The sequence below is a fragment of the Phyllobates terribilis genome, unplaced genomic scaffold (genome assembly GCF_046119375.1).
Source record: "Phyllobates terribilis strain yellow unplaced genomic scaffold, ASM4611937v1 Scaffold_1__5_contigs__length_1240528914, whole genome shotgun sequence".
Lineage (NCBI taxonomy): Eukaryota > Metazoa > Chordata > Amphibia > Anura > Dendrobatidae > Phyllobates > Phyllobates terribilis.
This window is the reverse complement of record NW_027362761.1, coordinates 815,081,960-815,102,607: the sequence shown is the minus strand read 5'-3', so window position 1 is coordinate 815,102,607 and position 20,648 is coordinate 815,081,960. Positions and strand designations below refer to the sequence as shown.

Sequence of the window (20,648 nt, the reverse complement as noted above, 5' to 3'; positions counted from 1 at the left end):
AGATTAATCTCATATGTCCAAAAATAACAATACTAGACAGTTATACATATACTATACACTGGATCCCTATTGGCCACAATGAAGGCTGAAAGATTGAAGAGACTCTAGCTCAATATAAAACATATAGTTTATTAGTGACAATAATTTAAAAAAAGCAACAATAAAATCAGGACAAAAAGGGGAACCTCCAGAAAATGGGGAGACACAAAAAATACTCAATCCCGGTGGTAAAGTGGATATATAAATTAATCAGGTAAACAGTAAACTTTAGAACATGATTATATATCAAAAAATAATTGTACACTGCTATCTCTAATATTGAATAATATTACATGATTGCACTGTGCACTTTATTAAGTTATACTATTGGAAGGATGGCTTATTTATTGGATTTTCGGCAGCGTTATTGGCCACAGACATTGCACTGTCAGTCTTCACTTTCTGCTGTCATGATTTCTGCATGGCTATACCTTGATATTATCCAATATTAGAGATAGCAGTGTACAAATATTCTTTGATATATAATCATGTTTTAAAGTTTATTGTTTACCTGATTCATTTATATATCCACTTTACCACCGGGGTTGTGTATTTTTTTTTTTTGTGTCTCCCCATTTTCTGGAGGTTCCCCTTTGTTGTCCTGATTTTATTGTTGTTTTTCAAAATTGTCACTAATAAACTATATGTTTCATATTGAGCTAGAGTCTATTCAAACCTTCAGCCCTCCTTGTGGCGAATAGAGATCCTGGGTATACTAAATATAAAAGGCCTGGCTGGGCTAAGAAGGGGGTAGTTGGCATTAGAGTCTTTACCAGGCAGGTCATGTGGCTGCAAAGTTAGCTTACAGCCACCATCTCCACAAAAGGGTCCAAGAGCAGTCAGATCCTAGAGAAAGCCTGAGCTAAGTAGAAGACCGTGACCCGCGCCAGTGGAAGACTGTGACCGGAGTCGAACGAGGCAGGAGATGCAATCTGGCTGTAGCGGTGGACCGTTCCTGTGGGCCGTTACTTCCAGTGTAAGCGTACGGTAAAGAGTGTAGGCCCGGGCCATGCTTCAGGGAACAAAGACGGCCAGTGTCATGAGAACACTGTGTACCAAGTACCTCACACATCTAGGACTCATGGCCTAATGAGAAATACCGGTGACCCCTGTTACGGCCAGTGTAATGATCAGAGTCACTTAAAGAGAATAAGACAGTGATGGGCCTTGTATTGAGAGTGGTACCCGTTAAGCTGAAGCAGAAAGGTTGAGCATAGCTGATCAAGCATGGTTTACTTGCTACATAATAAGGACAGTGTATATGTAAATAGAATGTTGATTAGATATCGTACGTAGTCGCATTGCTGCGTTCTGATAGTATGCTAATATACAGTATTGACCTTTTTTCTGTTACCCACAATATAGTGCCTACTTGTATACAGATATACTTATAGATAGATTTTCTTTCTGTGTTAGTCAAATAAATAGTGTTGGTTGATTACCACTGTCTCCTCATTGTCTGTGCCGTTGTATCCAAACAACCTGTTTACACAAAGCAGCAGAGAAAGTACAGCCTGGAGCCTCAAAGACCACATGGAACATCTCCAGGAACCTCTCAAAATTGCGGGTCTCCGGACCTCCACACTCCCAAATGGAGTTTGCCCAGGTCAGGGCTTATCCAGACAGCAGAGAGACCATAAACTCTACCTTAGTCTGGTGGTTCAAAGGAAAGAGGAGAGCGTGGAGTGTGAAGTGGATCTTAAACTGATTAATAAAGCTGCGGCTCTCCTTAGGGTCTCCATCATAGCGAGAGGGAAGTGGAAGCTGAAGCTTAGCCGTTCCACCAGACACTGGAGCGAAAGACGGAACCCTCGGAGAGGAGGTTTGGCCAGACATGGTAGAAGCGGAGGGCAGGGCGGACATAGTGGTGGACAGACCCAGCAGCTGAGTTGGCACCACATTCATGGCCTGCATCAGCTGGTCCTGACGCTCACGCTGAGAGCGGACTTCATCGTACAATATTTGTAAACATGTCTTGGGATACCTGGGTCTTGACTTGTCAGCGAGGTCCATGGTCCGAACGTAATGTAACACTGATGGATGTCGACCCACTATGCCACGGGCCAGGTTTACCCTGGAGGGGTGTGACTAAGTGTCTACCGGGTCTTCACTGGGGCCTCTCATGGTGAAGATAGGCTCGGCAGAGAATCAGAGGCACAGGTAATTGGTACTGAAGTGCAAGATAGTGGCATAGTCAGACGGTCTGAGGCCGGGTCAGGCAGCACAAGATCAGAGTATAAAGCTGAGGCCATGAGCGGAAAGGTCAGACAGGACGAGTGTACAAGTCAGATTGATAACGGGTGAATCAATACAAGTAAATGCATGAACAGGACACTAGGCAGACAAACTCACCAAGAACCAAAGTTTGGGTGGGGAGTGGTAGGCGGAGCTGTCTAATAAAGGCTCTGCCAGCACGAGATGGGCCGGGGAACCTAATCTCTGCAGGACCTACCCGGGTTAAATTCCTGTAGAGACCGGTCACGCACCCCTAAGGCTAAATAAATGCCACAAGCAGGTGCAGCATGAGGCAGACTAGCAGAATGGTCTTATGTGGGTAGAAACCGCCAGGGGACAAGAAGGGCACTGAGGAGTCATGCGAGTTACTGTCGTGACAGAAAATTGGATGTGTGCAAACCTGGGAGACCACAGTCCCAAATATCCACCATGCATAAATATGAAAAAAATAGCAAATAATGAAGCCGCACCCTAAATGATATTCCACAGTATATTCAAATCCAAGATGCAACATTTCTCTTACTGGAGTAAAAATTGTAGCGAGGTGCACACAGAGGTGTCCACCACTTTTCAGATATGCCTGATTCATTAAGAAGCATGTGCCTCTCCCGCCTACTATACCCAATGCAAACCATCCCTTTACTATTAAAACACGGAGACATTAGGAAAATACAGTCAACATTTGTGAAATTCATCTGGAAGGGAAAGAGACCAAGAATATCTTATAATAAATTAGCTTTAAGAAAAGAAGGAGGAACCCAGGCACCCGTAATCAGAATATACTATTTTGCAGACATATAAAAGACTGGATACACGGGACATCACATTTTTCTAATATAAAACTGGAGAGAGAATTAGCAAGCCCACTAGATCTTATGCACAGCACATGCGGATTATCATTGGGGAACATGGCAGGCCTTCTACCATGCGTTTTTTAAGCGTTTCTGCCGCTGCGGAAACGCTTAAAAAACGCATGGTGGACACACAGCCTTAGAGCAATTTTACACATGAATTGGTGAAATCTGCCGTCATATATTAAAGCAAGCTGCCTATTGAGAGACACGGTGGGAGCCTGGAGAGTAATTAGAAGATTATATAAACTACCATTTAAAATATATAAATATACTCCGTTGTGGGGAGACCCGACATTTACCCAGGGAAAACAAAACAAATTATTTGGAATATGGAGGGAGAAAGAAATTAATTATCTGGGAGATATATTAAAGATAGAAGAAGTTGGTCGGAATTGTCATTCAAATACAATTTGGAAAGTAAGCAATATTTACAGTTCCTCCAAGTGGTCAATCATTACAATTCATGTATAACAAATCTGGGGAAAGTGGAAAAGAGAAATAATTTTGACAAATTGATAGGGGACAAAACAAGACATGATTCATTATCTTATATCTATAGTCAAATGCGAACACATACACAAATGTCATGGAGCGAAAAAGTGTTCGGATTCTGGGAAAAAGCTCTGGGAGATGAAGATTTATATGACAAAATAATAAGGGATGGTTAAAAGTGAGGAAAATAATAACAAATGAACAATGGAGAGAAATGCATTTTAAACTAATACATAATGCAATATACGCCTTTGGATTCTCATACCAAAACTCTCTGGCTCATTTCATTACTAGCTGCCCAAAATGCAATTTACACAAAGCAAATTTACTACATAGCATCTGGGAGTGTCCAAATATTCAAGATGCCTGGGAGGATGTACTTATCTATATAAATAGAATATTGAAGATAAAAATCCCCAAAACCACACATAGTGAACCTGATTTTGTTGGTAACAAAAAAATGCATTCTTATACATTGGTTGGAAAAACAAACACCTAGGATAACAGAAATAACTGATACATTGAAATCATTATTATTGTTTAACAAAATAGACACAGAAAGACAAAAAGACAAAAAAACACAGGAAAATTCTTTAATAAATGGAGAACGTTTATTGAGTAAAATTACCCTCTATCAGAAATATCAAAGCTGATGGTTACGTTTAAAGGCATATCATGGTACAATTTTAAAGACTTGGGAGGAAATTTGGGAAAACTGAAAGTTCAATGTTAATACTCTGAGATTGGTTATTGGAGAATTGTGAAATGTTTATTGCAAATTTATCTAACTAAGGTATTGTTGAGACATTCTAAATATTGTAAATCTGATGAGACGAAAATGATGATGTTTGTTTACCTTTGAAATGTATGTTTTTGATTTTCTCATCAAATAAAAAAATTGGTTAAAAAAAAAGCATGTGCCTCTTAAAAGGGGTGTTCTTAAGTTCTTAAATTGCTTTAACTAGTTAGCATGAAAATAAGCAAGTTTGCAATTGAGTTGCTTTTTCTATCTGCTGTCATTTTCCTGCAATCAGAGATTTTATCTTTTACTGTGTACAGCTCTTTTTCCATGGAGCCCAGAGTCTTGTACTGATCCAAAGTGTGCAATAGTTACATTCCAAGAGACAGGTGTGCTCTTAACATCCCAGTCAGCTCTCTCCAGTCCATTGAATTCTATACAAGGTCGGACTGGGGTGCCTGGGGTCCACAGGGGGAATTGACTCTGGGGTCCACCCTACAGCGTCGACCGTAAGACACAGGCGGCTCCTGCACATCTACTGTGCGCCACCATAACTGGGATGTTCAATTATGATAGTTTGCATTAAAGTGATTCTTTGGTTAAAACAAGTTATCACCGATCCACAGTGGATCGGTGGAATCCAAGCAGTGGAAACTGCACCGATCAGAAGAATGGGGAACTTTTATCCCTGGCAGGGCACTTTTATCCCCATTTTAAAATGCAGCGGCATATGGGACATCTGACCACAGTTCCATTCCCCTATTCTTTTGGGCTTCCCAAGTGCAGCCACTTAGGCAATGAATGGATCAGTGGTCGAGTCGTGCGTGCCGCTCCTTACTAATGGGGATAAAAGCTCCACATTCTGCAGATCGGTGCAGGTCCCAGCAGTTGTCCCCCACCAATAAATAACTTATCATTTATCCTTTGGCCACATTCAGACGTTCAGCATTTTACCTCAGTATTTGTAAGCCAAAAGCAGAAGTGAGACAATCAGAGGAAAAGTGTAATAGAAACACGTCACCACTTCTGTATTTATCACCCACTCCTGGTTTTGACTTACAAATACTGAGGTAAAATATTGACCAAATACTGAAAGTCTGAACAAGGCCTTAGAATAGCTGAGGATTGTTTTTACTGTAGAACTCCTGTAAGTGCATATTTGCTATTGTGTAATAGTCACAGGAAAGGGAGGGGTTAAACATCCAAGTAATTAATCTCTATTGGAGATAATTATTTCCTTTATTGATATCAGAGAGAATAAATTACCTCCATACACAGCACAATCCACTACACCAGGACCAATAATACCACATACAAGGGAGAAATACTGCCACACCATGACCAGGCCACATATTACCACCACATAGTGACCGAATAATACCATATTCAATGGACAAATACCACCACAATATGACCGGACCACATATTACCATCACATAGTGACCTAATAATACCACTTACAGGGGATATATACCGCCACACCATGACCAGACCACATATTACCACCACATAGTGACCTAATAATATCACATACAAGGAACAAAAACTGCCACACCACAACTAGACCACATAGTGATCGAATAATATCACATATAAGCGAGAAATACTGCCACACCATGACCAGACCACATATTACCACAACATAGTGACCGAATACTACAATACTAATAACAGTAATATTACCACTGGTGACATTATACACAGGAGCTCTGTATATAGTGTCAGTGTGCAGGTAATACAGTGATCACCAGTGACATTACACTATGTAGAAAGCTCCTGCATATAATGTCACTGGTGATCACTGCATTACCTGTACACTGACACTATATACAGAGCTCCTGTTTATATAGTATACATCTAATACAGTGATGACCAGTGACATTATATACAGGAGCTCTGTATATAGTGTCAGTGTAGAGGTAATACAGTGATCACCAGTGACATTACACACAGGAGCACTGTACACTAAAAGTTTGGGGTCATTTAGAAATTTAATTATTTTTGAAAGAAAAGCACATTTTTTTCAATGAAGCTAACATTAAATGAATCAGAAATACACTCTATACATTGTTAATGTGGTAAATGACTATTCTAGCTGCAAATGTCTTGTTTTTATTGCAATATCTACATAGGTGTATAGAGGCCTATTTCCAGCAACCACCAGTCCAGTGTTTTAATGGTACATTGTGTTTGCTAACTGTGTAAGAAGGCTAATGGATGTTTAGAAAACCCCAGAGGAAGATTGGAAAAAAGTTTTATGGACAAAGTTTGAGGTGCAGTGACAATCGTCTCCCGTGCTCCCAATTGCATGCTTGGGAGCCGCTTGTCACTGCGTATGTGCGGGAGCCGATTGTTGAGGTGACACACGGCTTTACAATACACATGGCATAAGCGTGGGTGACAGCACACAGTGCGCAAGTGCGGGACCACAACAAACCTAATCATGTGACGTCGGTGCAAACCAGGGACAATTCAAATTGAGTGGGCGACGACAAGTTGGACTGAATAAAGAAAGGAACACCCCTATGACTAAACGAGCAAGTAAGATATAAGTATATAAAGTGATTTTTTTACTAAAGATTATAGCACCGATATTAATGCAAAAAGCATGTTAGTGATGCATATTGCAGTGGGCAGTTTACATGCTCCAACTGACATGACAGGTTCCCTTAAATGGAGTCCCCACCCTGAGCCCCTTTATTTAACCCTAGAACGCATGACCATAAAAATCTGCACTTTCACATACCTGGGGCCTTTTAGGCCCGTGTGCAAATAATAAATAAATGACCAACTGGAAATGACAAACAACTATATACCTGAGGAATACCTAGAGTTTCAAAATTCTAACTAAAGTAATCTTGCAGAAAATAGAAAACAATTAACAGGGCGGGCCTGCGAGGCCCCAGGTATGCGTTCTAGGGTTAATAATGTCCCAGATCCTGGGCCCCTCCACCTAGTGGTGTCCCCATCCTGGGCCCCTCCAACTAGTAGTATCCCTATCATGGGCTCCTCTACCTAGTAGTGTCCCCATCATGGGCCCCTCCATATAGTAGTGTCCCCATCCTGGGCCCCTCCACCTAGTAGTGTCCCTATCCTGGACCCCTCCAACTAGTAGTGTCCCTATCCTGGGCCCCTCCAGCTCTGACAGGCCACGCTCTTACATCATATAGCAGGAACACTGAAAGGCTGCCGGCTCATTAGAGACCGCAAGCTAACAAGTGCGGCCTCTGTTAGGCCAACGGCCATGTAATGTCACTGCTATGTAACATCGGCGCGTGGCCTGTCAGAGCAGAGCGCCCTCCACTGCTGCAACCAGCATTCATCTTGATGTGCGTCGCCACGGCGGGTCAGGCAAGAACCCTGAGTGTGCGCGCCTCTGCCTTCGCCTTTAAAGGGCCAGTGTCGTGCCAAAAATTTTTTTTTTCCTTTTTTATTTTCTTCCCTCCTTCTTCTCTGGGGCCCACCTGATATTTCACCGGTACCTCGCCAGGCCAGTCTGACCCTGATTCTATACAGAAGTTAGCTGCTCATGACGCGCCCCCAGGGCCGTGGGGTACTCGGCAGCCGGGCCTTCAGATGCTTGGGTTAAATAACGGTGGCTGGCCCGGTCCGCGGCCCAGGGCGGTCAACAAAATGGGGAATGATTATATTTATAGGGTTTTTAGAATAATTTGTGACGCCACCTGTGGATTCTGGTAAGAGGTTACCAGCGCTGCGACAGTCCACTGAGGCTGATGTTAGGGGCAGCTATGATGGGACGGCTCCCCACAGGTGGAGCAGGCCTAAGGGCAGTGTAGAGGTGTAGAAAGATGGTGGAAGCAGGAGAGAGACGGCAGGATGGTCCCAGAGGAAGTACAGGCACACACACAAGGGCAAACTTCAATACCTTTACTGGTGGTGATGCAGGTACGGTCCAGGGCACTCAGGGCAAAGGGTACATTTCTGGACTCTCCCCAGTGAGAAGGTGTAAGGCCTCCTGGTCTGTGTCTTTTACTCTCTAAGCTTCGGGCCTGCCTGGAGCTAGGTCTGGCTTGCTTACTGCTTCCTTCTTGTACCTACTGACCTGGAGGTAGGGTTTTCTCCTGGTTCCCACTATTCCTGGTCGCTGGAGCCTTAGTGGTACCTAACCCTGTTGCTGTGGTCAGCGGTTGGTTAACCTGGGACTTGTAGTTCTCCAGGGATTCCGGTTGTTCCTACGGGTCATAAAGATCCCTGTAACAAAGAAAATGACGGCACTTCCACTACAAAAACTAGGTGTGAACAGGTGCTTACTAAGAGCAGCTGTGGCACCCCAGGGGTCTGGTTTTCCACAGTAATGTAATGTTAGGTCTGAGAGCAGGTGGGAGGTCCTTTGGTCAGGGATCCTGTGCATGCCACACCTCCTGCCCAGTCTTGGGAGGGGAAGAACTTCCCCTGTATAAACCCTGGGCTGAGGCAGGGTTAGTCAGTCAAGGAGAGTAGAGACAAGAAACAGCAGAAGCAATACTACTACGAGTCAGGGGCTGGCAGCTGCAGAGCTCGCCCTGACTGAGAAGCTTTCTTACCGGACCCGGCGTCCGAGGCTGTGGGGACTAACTCTTACCCAGCAGCAGAAGCCGACCGGCAGGGGATTTCAGGTCCTCAGGCCCAGAAACCCGAAGGCACGGTCCCACGCGTGGGACCAGCACCGCCATCGTGGAGCGGAAGCCATTAGAAGGCCCCGAGTCACCGGCCATACGGGTGAGCACCACACGGTACACTCAGGGACGTGGGCTACTTATATCCGCTTCTAGCAAGGTAGCCAGAAGAGTACAGTCAGTTTGGGAGGCCTACAACTCCGCCTGGCCAGGGGAGATCCCATCTGCTCAAGGACTGACCAGGCCCCGTTCACTAGCAAGTACTCCGGGAGGATCTATCGTTGTTACCAGTAAAGACCCTGAATTACACCGCACCGTCTCTGAGTGGTTCCTGCTACCCCCATCATCCACATCTGCTGCCCTGAGGCCATACCCCTCCCGTTGGGGGTTATACCATCTACGCTGCACCATCCATCCACCGGCCTCAGCGGACTGTCCTGCAGCGGCAGCTCCATAGCTGCATTCAACGGGTGGCGTAGTCGTCCTACATCTACCGCTGTTACATCGCCGCTCAGTTTGACTCCCTGGGCACGGACCGGGTCACCGCCACGAGACTACAACCCTCAAGAGATCCGGCTCCGGGTAAGCTCCCGCGTGCGCAACGCAGCGCGACACAGGCCCAGGGGCGCGTCAACTTTGGCGTAGTCGGCAGGATTTCGTGCCCGCAACCACCGGGTACTGCGTGCCTGAAAAAGAGACTTTTCAAACTTACCTGTGGTGAAGATTCCCGCCATCCGGCGCCATCTTCAGCCTTCTTCCCGCCATCGGTGAAGTTTCCCGCCATCCGGCGCCATCTTCTGCCTTCTTCCCGCCATCCGTGGAGTTTTCCCGCCATTGGACGCCATCTTGAGGACGCCGCGCGGGAAGAAGAGGGGCGTGGACTCCGAAAGCGCGCGAGAACTGAAGCCCCGCCTCACGTCCGGACGTTGCGTAAGGTCCTGGAAGGAGCCCAGCAGACGCCGACGTCACAGGAGCGCGACGGAAGGTCCTCAACCCTGACGATCCACTGCGGAGCCGCGGCCTACGGAACAGAATCATCGCAAGGTAGGCCACGGTCCACTAGGGGGGAGGAAGATGTCGGATACGGAGGAGAGCTTCACTGCCTCAACCCCCGCCAGCGCTACCGCTGCTGCAGTTATGCCCTTCACCATGCCCTATATCCCGGGAGCAGCTTGGCTACCCCAGTACTCAGGGGAGTCACATACCCTGCATGACTTTAGAGAAAAGCTGGATAGCCTCTTCCAGGTGTACCCCCTCACAGAAGAGCAAAAAGTGAGCATCCTGGTGGCCCAACTAACCGGGGCAGCCAAAAGGGAAGTAAAATCCTGGCCACCTGGGAGGAAGACTGTCGCAGGGATACTAACCCGGCTGAAGGACACCTTTGATACCCGCACCTCAGCCGAGATTAAGCTTAGATTCTACGGGTGCAAGCAGCGAGCGCATGAGAGTATAAGGGACTATGCACTAAACCTACAAGAGGCCCTGAGGGCCATTAAGCAGACCGACCCTGATGGAGTGGGAAACGAGGACAGGCTGTTGACCGAACAGTTTATAGAGGGACTGTATTGTAATACCAACCGAACCCAGTTGCGGGCAATGGCCTTACAGGATCCCTATCTGGGCTTTGCACAGTTCAAGGACAGAGCCATCCGGGTGCTCCGAGAACCAGCACCGGGTGGCGTTGTGACCCACAAGCGCCCTGCTATCACTTACCACCAGGAGGCGGCGCCCTTGTCGGCAGGGCCTGTGGGAGCTGATGCGCAGGCTTTGGACAATGACCCGGCTCCAGACCTACACCATCAGGTCCAAGAGCTAGCTAAGAGCGTTGCTGCGCTAACCCGAACTGTGCAGTCTTTACAGGCTTCCACCCCAGGGAAGATCCAGCTGGCATCCGGACCGGAGGACATCCCGTGGCGTCGACCAAGGAGGACCCCACCGGCCAGAGGAAGACCCAGTGACCGATACAGCGAGGACGGACGACCCATCTGCCGCCGCTGCAATCAACCTGGACATATGGCAAGGTACTGTTCTTTAAACGGGCACAACCTGGGGTAGAAGGCCAACCCCCAGGAAAAAGATCACCAGGCCCATCGAACTGGCGCGACAGATATGTGGGAGGACGTCCAGTCTTGCCTGTGGTACTGGATGGCATTCCCATGTGTGCCCTACTGGACACCGGGTCACAGGTCACCACCATCCCGTACGTGCTCTTTAAGCAGTACTGGAATGACTCGGATATTACCCGCTACCCTGACGACGACTTGAGTATCATCGCCAGCAATGGCCAGCCCGTGCCACAGATCGGATTTAAAGAGGTGACCATCAAAATCGGTAGAGTCGAACTGGCAGCACAGGGACTGATCATTGTAGATATTGACAAACATGAGAGTCACCCAAAAATAACTCTAGGAACTAATGTAATTGAAAATTGTCTTGCAGAGGTGATTTTTCTTTTACAGCAGGTTGCCAAGAACGCCAGCTCCGGCGAGCAGCGGGTGCTCCAGAAAGAGATCCGGGCACTGATGCGACGGCAACAGGTGGAACTCTCCGGCGGTGAGATTGGTAGCGTAAGAATGTGTGACCCTTTTCCTATTGCCATGCCCCCAAAAAGTGAAATGATGATTTGGTGCCGGGCAGCTATTGGTCTGAGAGGTAGAGATTACCAGGCAATGGTAGAACCAGTTTACTCGGACAGTAGGCCCACCATTTTGACAGCACGGGGGTTGGTTGATGTACGCCATGGGAGGGTGCCCATTCGCATAATAAATATCGGGGAGAGGGAAGTGTACCTGCCCCGGTATGCCACGCTAGCCAAATTATATACCATTAACCAAAATTCTATACAATCTGTGGAACCCTTGCCTCCATCTCACCCGGAGGAAGGTAACGGCTCTAAGAAAAACATGGAGGACTGGTGTCAGCAACTACATCTGGGTACTGACTCCACTCCCGCACACCAGAAACAAGGAGTCTATCGGGTGGTTCAGGAGTACGAGAGTGTTCAGTAAACACCCGTTGGACTTCGGGCGAGTCAAGGGGGTAGAACACCACATCCCCACGGGAGACCATCCTCCTATAAAAGAGAGGTATCGACCCGTACCCCCTGCCCACTACCAACACGCCAAGGGGATGCTTAGAGACATGAAGGAGGCTGGGGTGATCAGGGATAGCTGTAGCCCCTGGGCAGCTCCACTAGTCTTAGTCCGAAAGAAAGACAACACCATGAGGATGTGTGTAGATTACCGGAAAATCAATCGTATCACACACAAGGATGCGTACCCCTTACCAAGGATAGAGGAGTCATTGGCTGCTTTAAGATCTGCTAACTTCTTCTCTACCTTGGATCTCACTAGCGGGTACTGGCAGGTTCCTGTAGCAGAGGCGGACCGGGAGAAGACCGCATTCACCACCCCGATGGGACTTAGCGAGTTCACCTGCATGCCGTTCGGACTCTGCAACGCACCGGGAACCTTCCAACGACTAATGGAGTGTTGTCTGGGCCACAGAAACTTCGAGACGGTCCTGTTGTACCTGGACGATGTCATCGTATATTCCAAGACGTATGAGGACCACCTGAAACACCTGGCGGAAGTGTTCGAAGCTCTGGCAAGTTACGGCCTAAAGGTGAAACCCTCCAAGTGTCACCTCCTGAAACCAAAGGTGCAGTACCTGGGACACGTGGTGAGCGCTGACGGAGTGGCTCCCGACCCTGATAAGATCACCGCAATTAAGGAATGGCCAAGCCCCTCCAGCGTAAAAGAAGTGCGGCAGTTCCTCGGGTTGGTAGGCTACTACCGAAGGTTTATTCCCGGTTTCACCAAAAAGGCAGCACCTATGCAGGACCTCCTGATAGGCCAGTCCCGGAAGGCCAAGAACCAGAAGCCGCCCTTCAAATGGGAGGAGCTGGAAGAAGAGTCCTTCCGCCAGCTGAAGATGGCCCTCACGGGGGACGAAATCCTGGCGTACCCGGATTATAGCCAGCCCTTTATCCTCTACACCGACGCCAGTAACATCGGGCTAGGAGGCGTACTGTCCCAGATCCAGCAGGGGAAGGAACGAGTAATTGCCTACGCCAGCCGAAAACTGCGACCCACCGAAAGGAACCCCGAGAATTACAGCTCATTTAAGTTAGAGTTCCTGGCCGTAGTATGGGCAGTCACCGAGCGCTTTAAGCATTACCTCGCTTCTTCCCGGTTCACCGTGTACACGGATAACAACCCGTTGACACACCTGGACACGGCAAGACTCGGTGCCCTGGAGCAGAGGTGGATGGCCCGTCTGTCCAACTACGAGTTCACAATCAAATACCGGGCAGGACGCTCCAATACCAACGCGGACGCCCTGTCCAGGATGCCCAACCTGCCGGACGGAGGAGAAGATCCGGAGGGACTGGAAGAAGTTGAACTCCCTGCATTCCACCGTCATGGGACTATCCAGTATTCCCACCGGGTAAGGAGTAAGCAGGCTGCTACGTTGAACCCCTTTCCCCACTACAACTGGGCGGAAACGCAAGACAGCGACCCTGCCGTCCGACTGGTGAAGGAGATGCTGACTCGGCCGGAGGCTCGCCTTGAACCAGACGCTCCGGAGGAAGCCAAACAACTATGGGCAGAGAAGAGTCGACTGTTCCTTTACAAAGGGAAGTTGTGCCGCAGAATGGTTAACTCCCGGACGCATGAATTACTCTGGCAAGTAGTGGTGCCACGAAGAGACGCAGCCATGGTGATGGAGGCATACCACGACGGAGCTGGACACTTCGGGTGGAAGAAGCTGGAGTTCCTGCTGCGCGAGCGGTTCCACTGGGTAGGCATGAGGGGAACCATCGAGAAGTGGTGCAGAGACTGTGGCCCGTGCAACCTGAGAAGGAAGGACCGTGCCAGCCAGAAGACTCCCCTGCAGTCCATCGTCACCCGGCAACCGTTGGAACTGGTAGCCTTGGATCATGTAAAACTGACCCCAAGCAGAAGTGGCTACGTCTACGCGTTAACCATCGTGGATCATTACTCCCGGTTTCTGGTTGTCGTCCCCGTCAAGGACTTAACGGCTCAAACAGCGGCTAGAGCCTTCCAGCAGCACTTTTGCCGTCCACACGGGTACCCGGACCAAGTGCTGACGGACCAGGGACCTGCCTTTGAAGCGGAGGTCTTCCAGGAATTCTGCAATCTGTATGGCTGCCGGAAGATAAGGACGACACCCTACCATCCGCAAACTAATGGACTTTGTGAGAAAATGAACCAGGTGGTAATGGATCTTCTAAAAACGTTGCCCCTGGAAGAACGCAGTCTGTGGCCTGAGAAGTTGCCCGATCTGGTGGACCTATACAACCACATCCCGGTAGGTTCCACCAACTGTACCCCGGCTTACCTAATGAGGGCAAGACCTGGTAAGTTACCTGTTGACCTGGAAATGGGAGTCCTGACACCCGAGGACACTTCACCAGAAACAGACTGGGACACAGAGAGGCAGCAGCAGTACCGGAGAGTACAGGAGAGCGTGGAGCGAAGTCTCTGTCAGGCTAGGGAAAGACAAGAGAAAACTTACAACCAGTATGCTCCCGCTGTTCCCCTGGTACCCGGAGAGCAGGTCTTGAAGAGGAAGAGACGGCTCCACAAGTTGGATGACCAGTGGGAGAAGGACCCGTACACCGTACTGCCCTCAAGCCACGAGAACCCGAAGGTTTGTACCATCAGTAAAGACGGAGGGGAAACCACAGCCATTGTATCCCGGGACCACCTGAAGAAGTGTCCCGAACAACTGAGGAACCCTGAAGAGGAACAAGAAGACCATCGACCCGTAGAGGAAAGGGAAGATATGGTTAGTACTGTGCTCGGGGACTTCCCTCGGTCTTGGACTCAAGTCAATGGTGCAGTTGTGGTATCCGTACTCACCTTCCTCCAACCAGCATCCCAAGCACCTACGGAGCAACAGGTAGAGCTGGAAGAACAGCCGGTCCAGGAGGCAGAAGACTCCACACAAGCAGAACAGGAGGATCAACCCTCTGCTTATAGTGAGCCTGCCGTACCCCTAGTGAGACAAAGAGCCGGTAGACAGCTGCCCAGTTTACCCTTGACAGCTCCTACACCCTGTAGTTCAGGGCCAGACAGTCAGCTCCGTAGGTCCACTAGGGCCACTAGAGGCCAGTTACCCGCACGCTGGAGGATTTGAAGTGTATAAATTGTTTTATTTATGTTTATCTGTGTATTGTTGCTTGTGTATAATTTTGTGTTTCCAGTTATTTTTAGGAATCCTTGGTGGATTTACCGGGAATCCTTGTACATAGTTGGAGCATAACCCAGGATGGACTAGAGACTGTTAAGAACTCGGGGTAGGACAGACCCCTACCTGGTTACGTCTCCCTGTTTTGGTGAAATGGACACCTTGCTTTCTTCAAAGACTACACCCGGTTACGGACATGCCGTGACCACCTTTATGTGTTTCTTCTTATTGTACTATTATTGTTGTTATATCTTGTTATGTTTTTTCTAAAATATGTTTAGTCCCGGAGTACTAAATTTCACTAGGGGGGAATGTGGCACCCCAGGGGTCTGGTTTTCCACAGTAATGTAATGTTATGTCTGAGAGCAGGTGGGAGGTCCTTTGGTCAGGGATCCTGTGCATGCCACACCTCCTGCCCAGTCTTGGGAGGGGAAGAACTTCCCCTGTATAAACCCTGGGCTGAGGCAGGGTTAGTCAGTCATGGAGAGTAGAGACAAGAAACAGCAGAAGCAATACTACTACGAGTCAGGGGCTGGCAGCTGCAGAGCTCGCCCTGACTGAGAAGCTTTCTTACCGGACCCGGCGTCCGAGGCTGTGGGGGCTAACTCTTACCCAGCAGCAGAAGCCGACCGGCAGGGGATTTCAGGTCCTCAGGCCCAGAAACCCGAAGGCACGGTCACACGCGTGGGACCAGCACCGCCATCGTGGAGCGGAAGCCATTAGAAGGCCCCGAGTCACCCGCCATACGGGTGAGCACCACACGGTACACTCAGGGACGTGGGCTACTTATATCCGCTTCTAGCAAGGTAGCCAGAAGAGTACAGTCAGTTTGGGAGGCCTACAACTCCGCCTGGCCAGGGGAGATCCCATCTGCTCAAGGACTGACCAGGCCCCGTTCACTAGCAAGTACTCCGGGAGGGTCTATCATTGTTACCAGTAAAGACCCTGAATTACACCGCACCGTCTCTGAGTGGTTCCTGCTACCCCCATCATCCACATCTGCTGCCCTGAGGCCATACCCCTCCCGTTGGGGGTTATACCATCTACGCTGCACCATCCATCCACCGGCCTCAGCGGACTGTCCTGCAGCGGCAGCTCCATAGCTGCATTCAACGGGTGGCGTAGTCGTCCTACATCTACCGCTGTTACATCGCCGCTCAGTTTGACTCCCTGGGCACGGACCGGGTCACCGCCACGAGACTACAACCCTCAAGAGATCCGGCTCCGGGTAAGCTCCCGCGTGCGCAACGCAGCGCGACACAGGCCCAGGGGCCCCAGGGGCGCGTCACAGCTACCTCCATATATAATGAACAAATAAAGTAGCACACTGTAACACTGAGTATATAGATATGAAATATGAATAGCATAACTGCTGTAGAAAATGGAAATAAATGAAAAAAATTTTTGAAAAATTTTTTTTTTTTTTTAGCGCATGTAAATATGAAGTATGGAAAATGAATAGCATTACTGCTGTAAATAAATGAGAAATCTTAGCGCATAAATTGGCCAATTCAGGTGTACCTGACAGCCGCGGTAAGGCGTTTCTCGAGATCCCTGTAGGCGCGGACCCGGTGTCCGGTATAGAAATCGGGGTGTGCTTACTATGCTCCTCTGCCCCCTTAGTTCCACTTGCCTTCGGCCGCTCGGGGCCCTCACTAGGCTTCAGGGCTGCTGGAGGCCTAGCTTGCCTTACACATCAGACTGCGTGCAGCTACATCCTGTCTCTCTGCAGACTGAACACTGACTGAGCTGCCTGGCTCCACCTTCCCTTTATATATGCCTATCAGGGCTCCCTCTGCTGGTATGAGGTGGAAGGTGGAGGTGTTTGCATGTAGTGAGGGCCTCTTGTGGAGAAATCCATCTATGCACCCTTCTAGGTTCTGTGGCACCAATGCGCAGCAGGGGCGCCACACTCACCTCCCTCCTCTCCCTCTCATCTTCTGAAGAGATGCAGTGATAGGCAGCTTTCACAGGAGGTCCCCTAATCATGGCTTTCTGTTCTGGCTGTCCAGACCTGTGTGCTTGTTCAAATGCATTGTTACCTCTGTGTATAAATACAGGCATATCAGTAGATCACTATTAGCTGAATGTGTTATATCATAACTTGTGCTGGGCTTCACAGTTCTACTAATACTACTGTTCTGTTCATCACAGCTGTCATTGGAGGAGGAGAATCTGCCCTGCCAGAAACCAGGAAGGAAACCATAAGGAGATTGTATAGCTCTGAGCTGCTCAAGAGACAACTTGAGAATACCCCATTTATGAATCGGGCGTCTCTGACTCCAGCACACTCCCTCATCAAGACTGGTGTGAACAGCATCTGTCTTGAGGAATATGGATCACAGTTCTGAATGGAATATTTATTTAAAAGATTTACTTTTAGGATAATAGTTAATTTTGCATAAAAGGTATTTTATAATCGAGAAACAAAATTGCAAAAAGGCATAATTTTAAGTGTATTTTCTTTACCTTTTCCAGTGTGACATTTAAAAATGGGAACAAAGACTGTTTAAATCCAGAAGTCAAGTGGGTGAAACGCATGATCAAAAAAATGTTAAGAAAAAGGTATTATTTTTAAATTCTCTCAACATATTCAGTCTGTGAAAATCTTATTCAATACAGAAACACATACATATCCCTATAATCTCATCTCACAGGATTGTGACTACAATCAGATTACATGGCTAGTTGTATTTGTGATAAGGCTGTTCAAAAATCGTGTTAATTTTCTCATTTTCCGCTATTAGAACAGCTCTAGAATCTGATCTGGAAAATAATAATTCAAATTACATGGACTATACTCATAAAACCAAGTAGCAATGTAGGCATATGCACAGTTATAAATATCAATATAACTTTTTAAGTATATAATGATAGCATTAATAATATAAGTGAGAAGCAACACAGAACAAAAGTTCATGAGAAATTAATCACATAAGGGGGACACATACGTGGCCAGTATAAAGTCAGAACATGATATCACATGTGCCCTCAAAATAAAGGATATATGTAAAATGAAATAGTAAGTGCAAGATGAGATAAGGGGACATGGATCCACAACAAGTCATATTAAAGGGCATCTGTCAGTAGGATCAACCCTCCCAAGTCGTCTATATGGGCATGTAGGTCATAGGAAGCTGAATAAAATGATACGTTGATATCTCCAAGCCAGTGTTTTATACCCGAGAAATCCATGCTTTACTTATATGTTAATTAACTGTTAAGACCTATGGGCCAGACATAGATCTACCTTAGAATCTGCCTCCACAGCTTATTTTAAATGAAAGGGGGTGGGGGGGTGGGGGGGGGGGGTTTCCAGTGTGAGACATACCAGTGTAGATCAAGAGAGCAGACTGTTAAGGCCCCGTCACACTTAGCGACGCTGCAACGATCCCGACAACGATACGACCTGTCAGGGATCGTTGCTGCGTCGCTATGTGATCGCTGGTGAGCTGTCAAACAGGCAGGCTCACCAACGATCAGGGGAGCAGCGACATCGTGGAAAGAATCTTTCCACGATGTCCTGCTCCTGGTTACGAGCCTGCTGAAGCAGGAGCAGGCTGGTAACTATGGTAAACATCGGGTTACTAGGGGCACACGCGCTCCTAGTAACCTGTTGTTTATCATGGTTACCACTCTGCTACAGTGAGCGGGAGGTTACCGCTCACCGTAGCAGGCTCCTAACCATGATAAACAGCGGGTTACTAGGTGCGCGTGTGCCCCTAGTAACCCAATGTTTACCATAGTTACCAGCCTGATCGCTGCTACCCCTAGTCACACATAGCGATGTGTGCTAACCAGCGGGAGAGCAACGACCAAAAAATGGTCCAGGACACTTTGCAGCGACCAGCGACCTCACAGCAGGGGCCTGATCGTTGCAAAGTGTCACACATAGCGACATCGCTGGTGAGGTCGCTCTTGCGTCACCAAAACCGTGACACAGCAGCGATCTCGCTAGCGATCTCGCTATGTGAGACGGGGGCTTTAGTAATTACATTACAAATAAACTTATCTGCAACACATATGAGGCATAAGGGAGCATCATAGTCAAAATATACCTGAGGGATCCACTCAATGTAAAATCCACAAAACCAGTTGAAGACAGTGCTCCTTCTGAAGTTTTAGAAATAAGTTCTTTATTCCTCCATATGATAGCAGCAACGTTTTGAAACTTCTTAAGGAGCACGGTCTTCAATTGGTTCTGGGAAAATGTTTATCTTTGTACCCTGTTAGCCAGTAGATAGAAAAATATTAAGATTTGAGAGTTCTCGGTGGTTGATACCATCTTTTCAGTTAGCCATTAAAAGGTAACAAATTGCAAGCTTTCGAGACTACTTAGGTCTCTTCAAAAGGCATAGTATAACACAAAATCTGAAGAGTCACATATTTATACACAATAGGACACAGAAATAATGCAATAGATGAGACAAGTGATGTGAAGCTGAACTTTGAGTATGGTAGACGGATAAACAAATGTAGCTGTAAATATTAGAGCACTTCATATATAAGGAGTATGAAAGTTTTATTGTTATGTGATTGAGGTCTGGTCGAGTTTTGTGATGATCCCACAGGTCCCGAGGAGCACATTCCTTAGTTGATGTAGAATGACATAAATCCATGCGACACATTCATTCCTGCATTGAGTGTGTCAAAGGTTGTAATAAGTTTATATTCCCAGAATCTTCTGTCTCTCTGAGATCTGAAATTACCTTTTAATACCAGTAATTTCATGTCCATGATGTTGTGATCAGGGAAACAAATGTTTTGCCACAGGTAGATCTATTCTTTCTTCTTTTATTGTGTGGTGATGAGAATTCATCCTTGTTCTAAGTTTTTGTCCTGTCTCCCCTATATACAGACCCCAGCTGGACATTTGATACATATAATTAAGTACACCACATTAGATGTGATGCAGCTGAAAGTACCTGGGATCTTGTATTCCTAACGTGAGTTGGGAATCTTTATCTTGTCTGCGGTCATTATAAATGGACAGGTTTTACATTTTTTCTGGTTGCAGGGAAAGGTTCCTGTAGCTGGTGGAGAGGACAGGGAGCTTCTGACAATGATGCTTCTTAGATTTGGGTGCTGCCAAAAACACAGGAGTGGGGGGTCTGGAAATATGGATTGTAATCGGGCATCTTTTTGTAGTAAAGATTGAGTTTCCGTGCAACTCCCCTTAGCGCCTCCAGATTTGGATTGTATGTGACTACTAGAGGCACCCGATTGCTTTCTTGTTTAGTTTTGTAATGTAGGAGGTGATTCCTTGGTATTCTGGTGGCTTTTGTAATCTGGTTCTCAATTGTTCTTGGATGGTAGCCCTGATTTAAAAAGGTCTTTCTGAGGCCACCAAGGTGTTTGTCTCTATCCATAGGGTTGGAACATATCCGATTGTATCTGATGGCTTGACAGTAGACAATAGAGTTTTTTATGTGTTTTGGATGGAAACTGTCCCATTTA

The 20,648-nt window shown here is 47.4% G+C and overlaps 1 protein-coding gene across 3 annotated transcripts in view; it reads left to right on the top strand.

Moving 5' to 3' along the window:
* Window positions 1-20,648, top strand: part of LOC141152817 (alveolar macrophage chemotactic factor-like) — a 78,143-nt gene that overhangs the window by 28,905 nt on the left and 28,590 nt on the right. For all 3 annotated transcript variants that reach the window (XM_073637474.1, XM_073637481.1, XM_073637472.1), the window contains exon 3: window positions 17,670-17,756. In XM_073637474.1, the coding sequence (XP_073493575.1) occupies window positions 17,670-17,756 (87 nt within the window). The remainder of the gene's footprint in view (window positions 1-17,669; window positions 17,757-20,648) is intronic.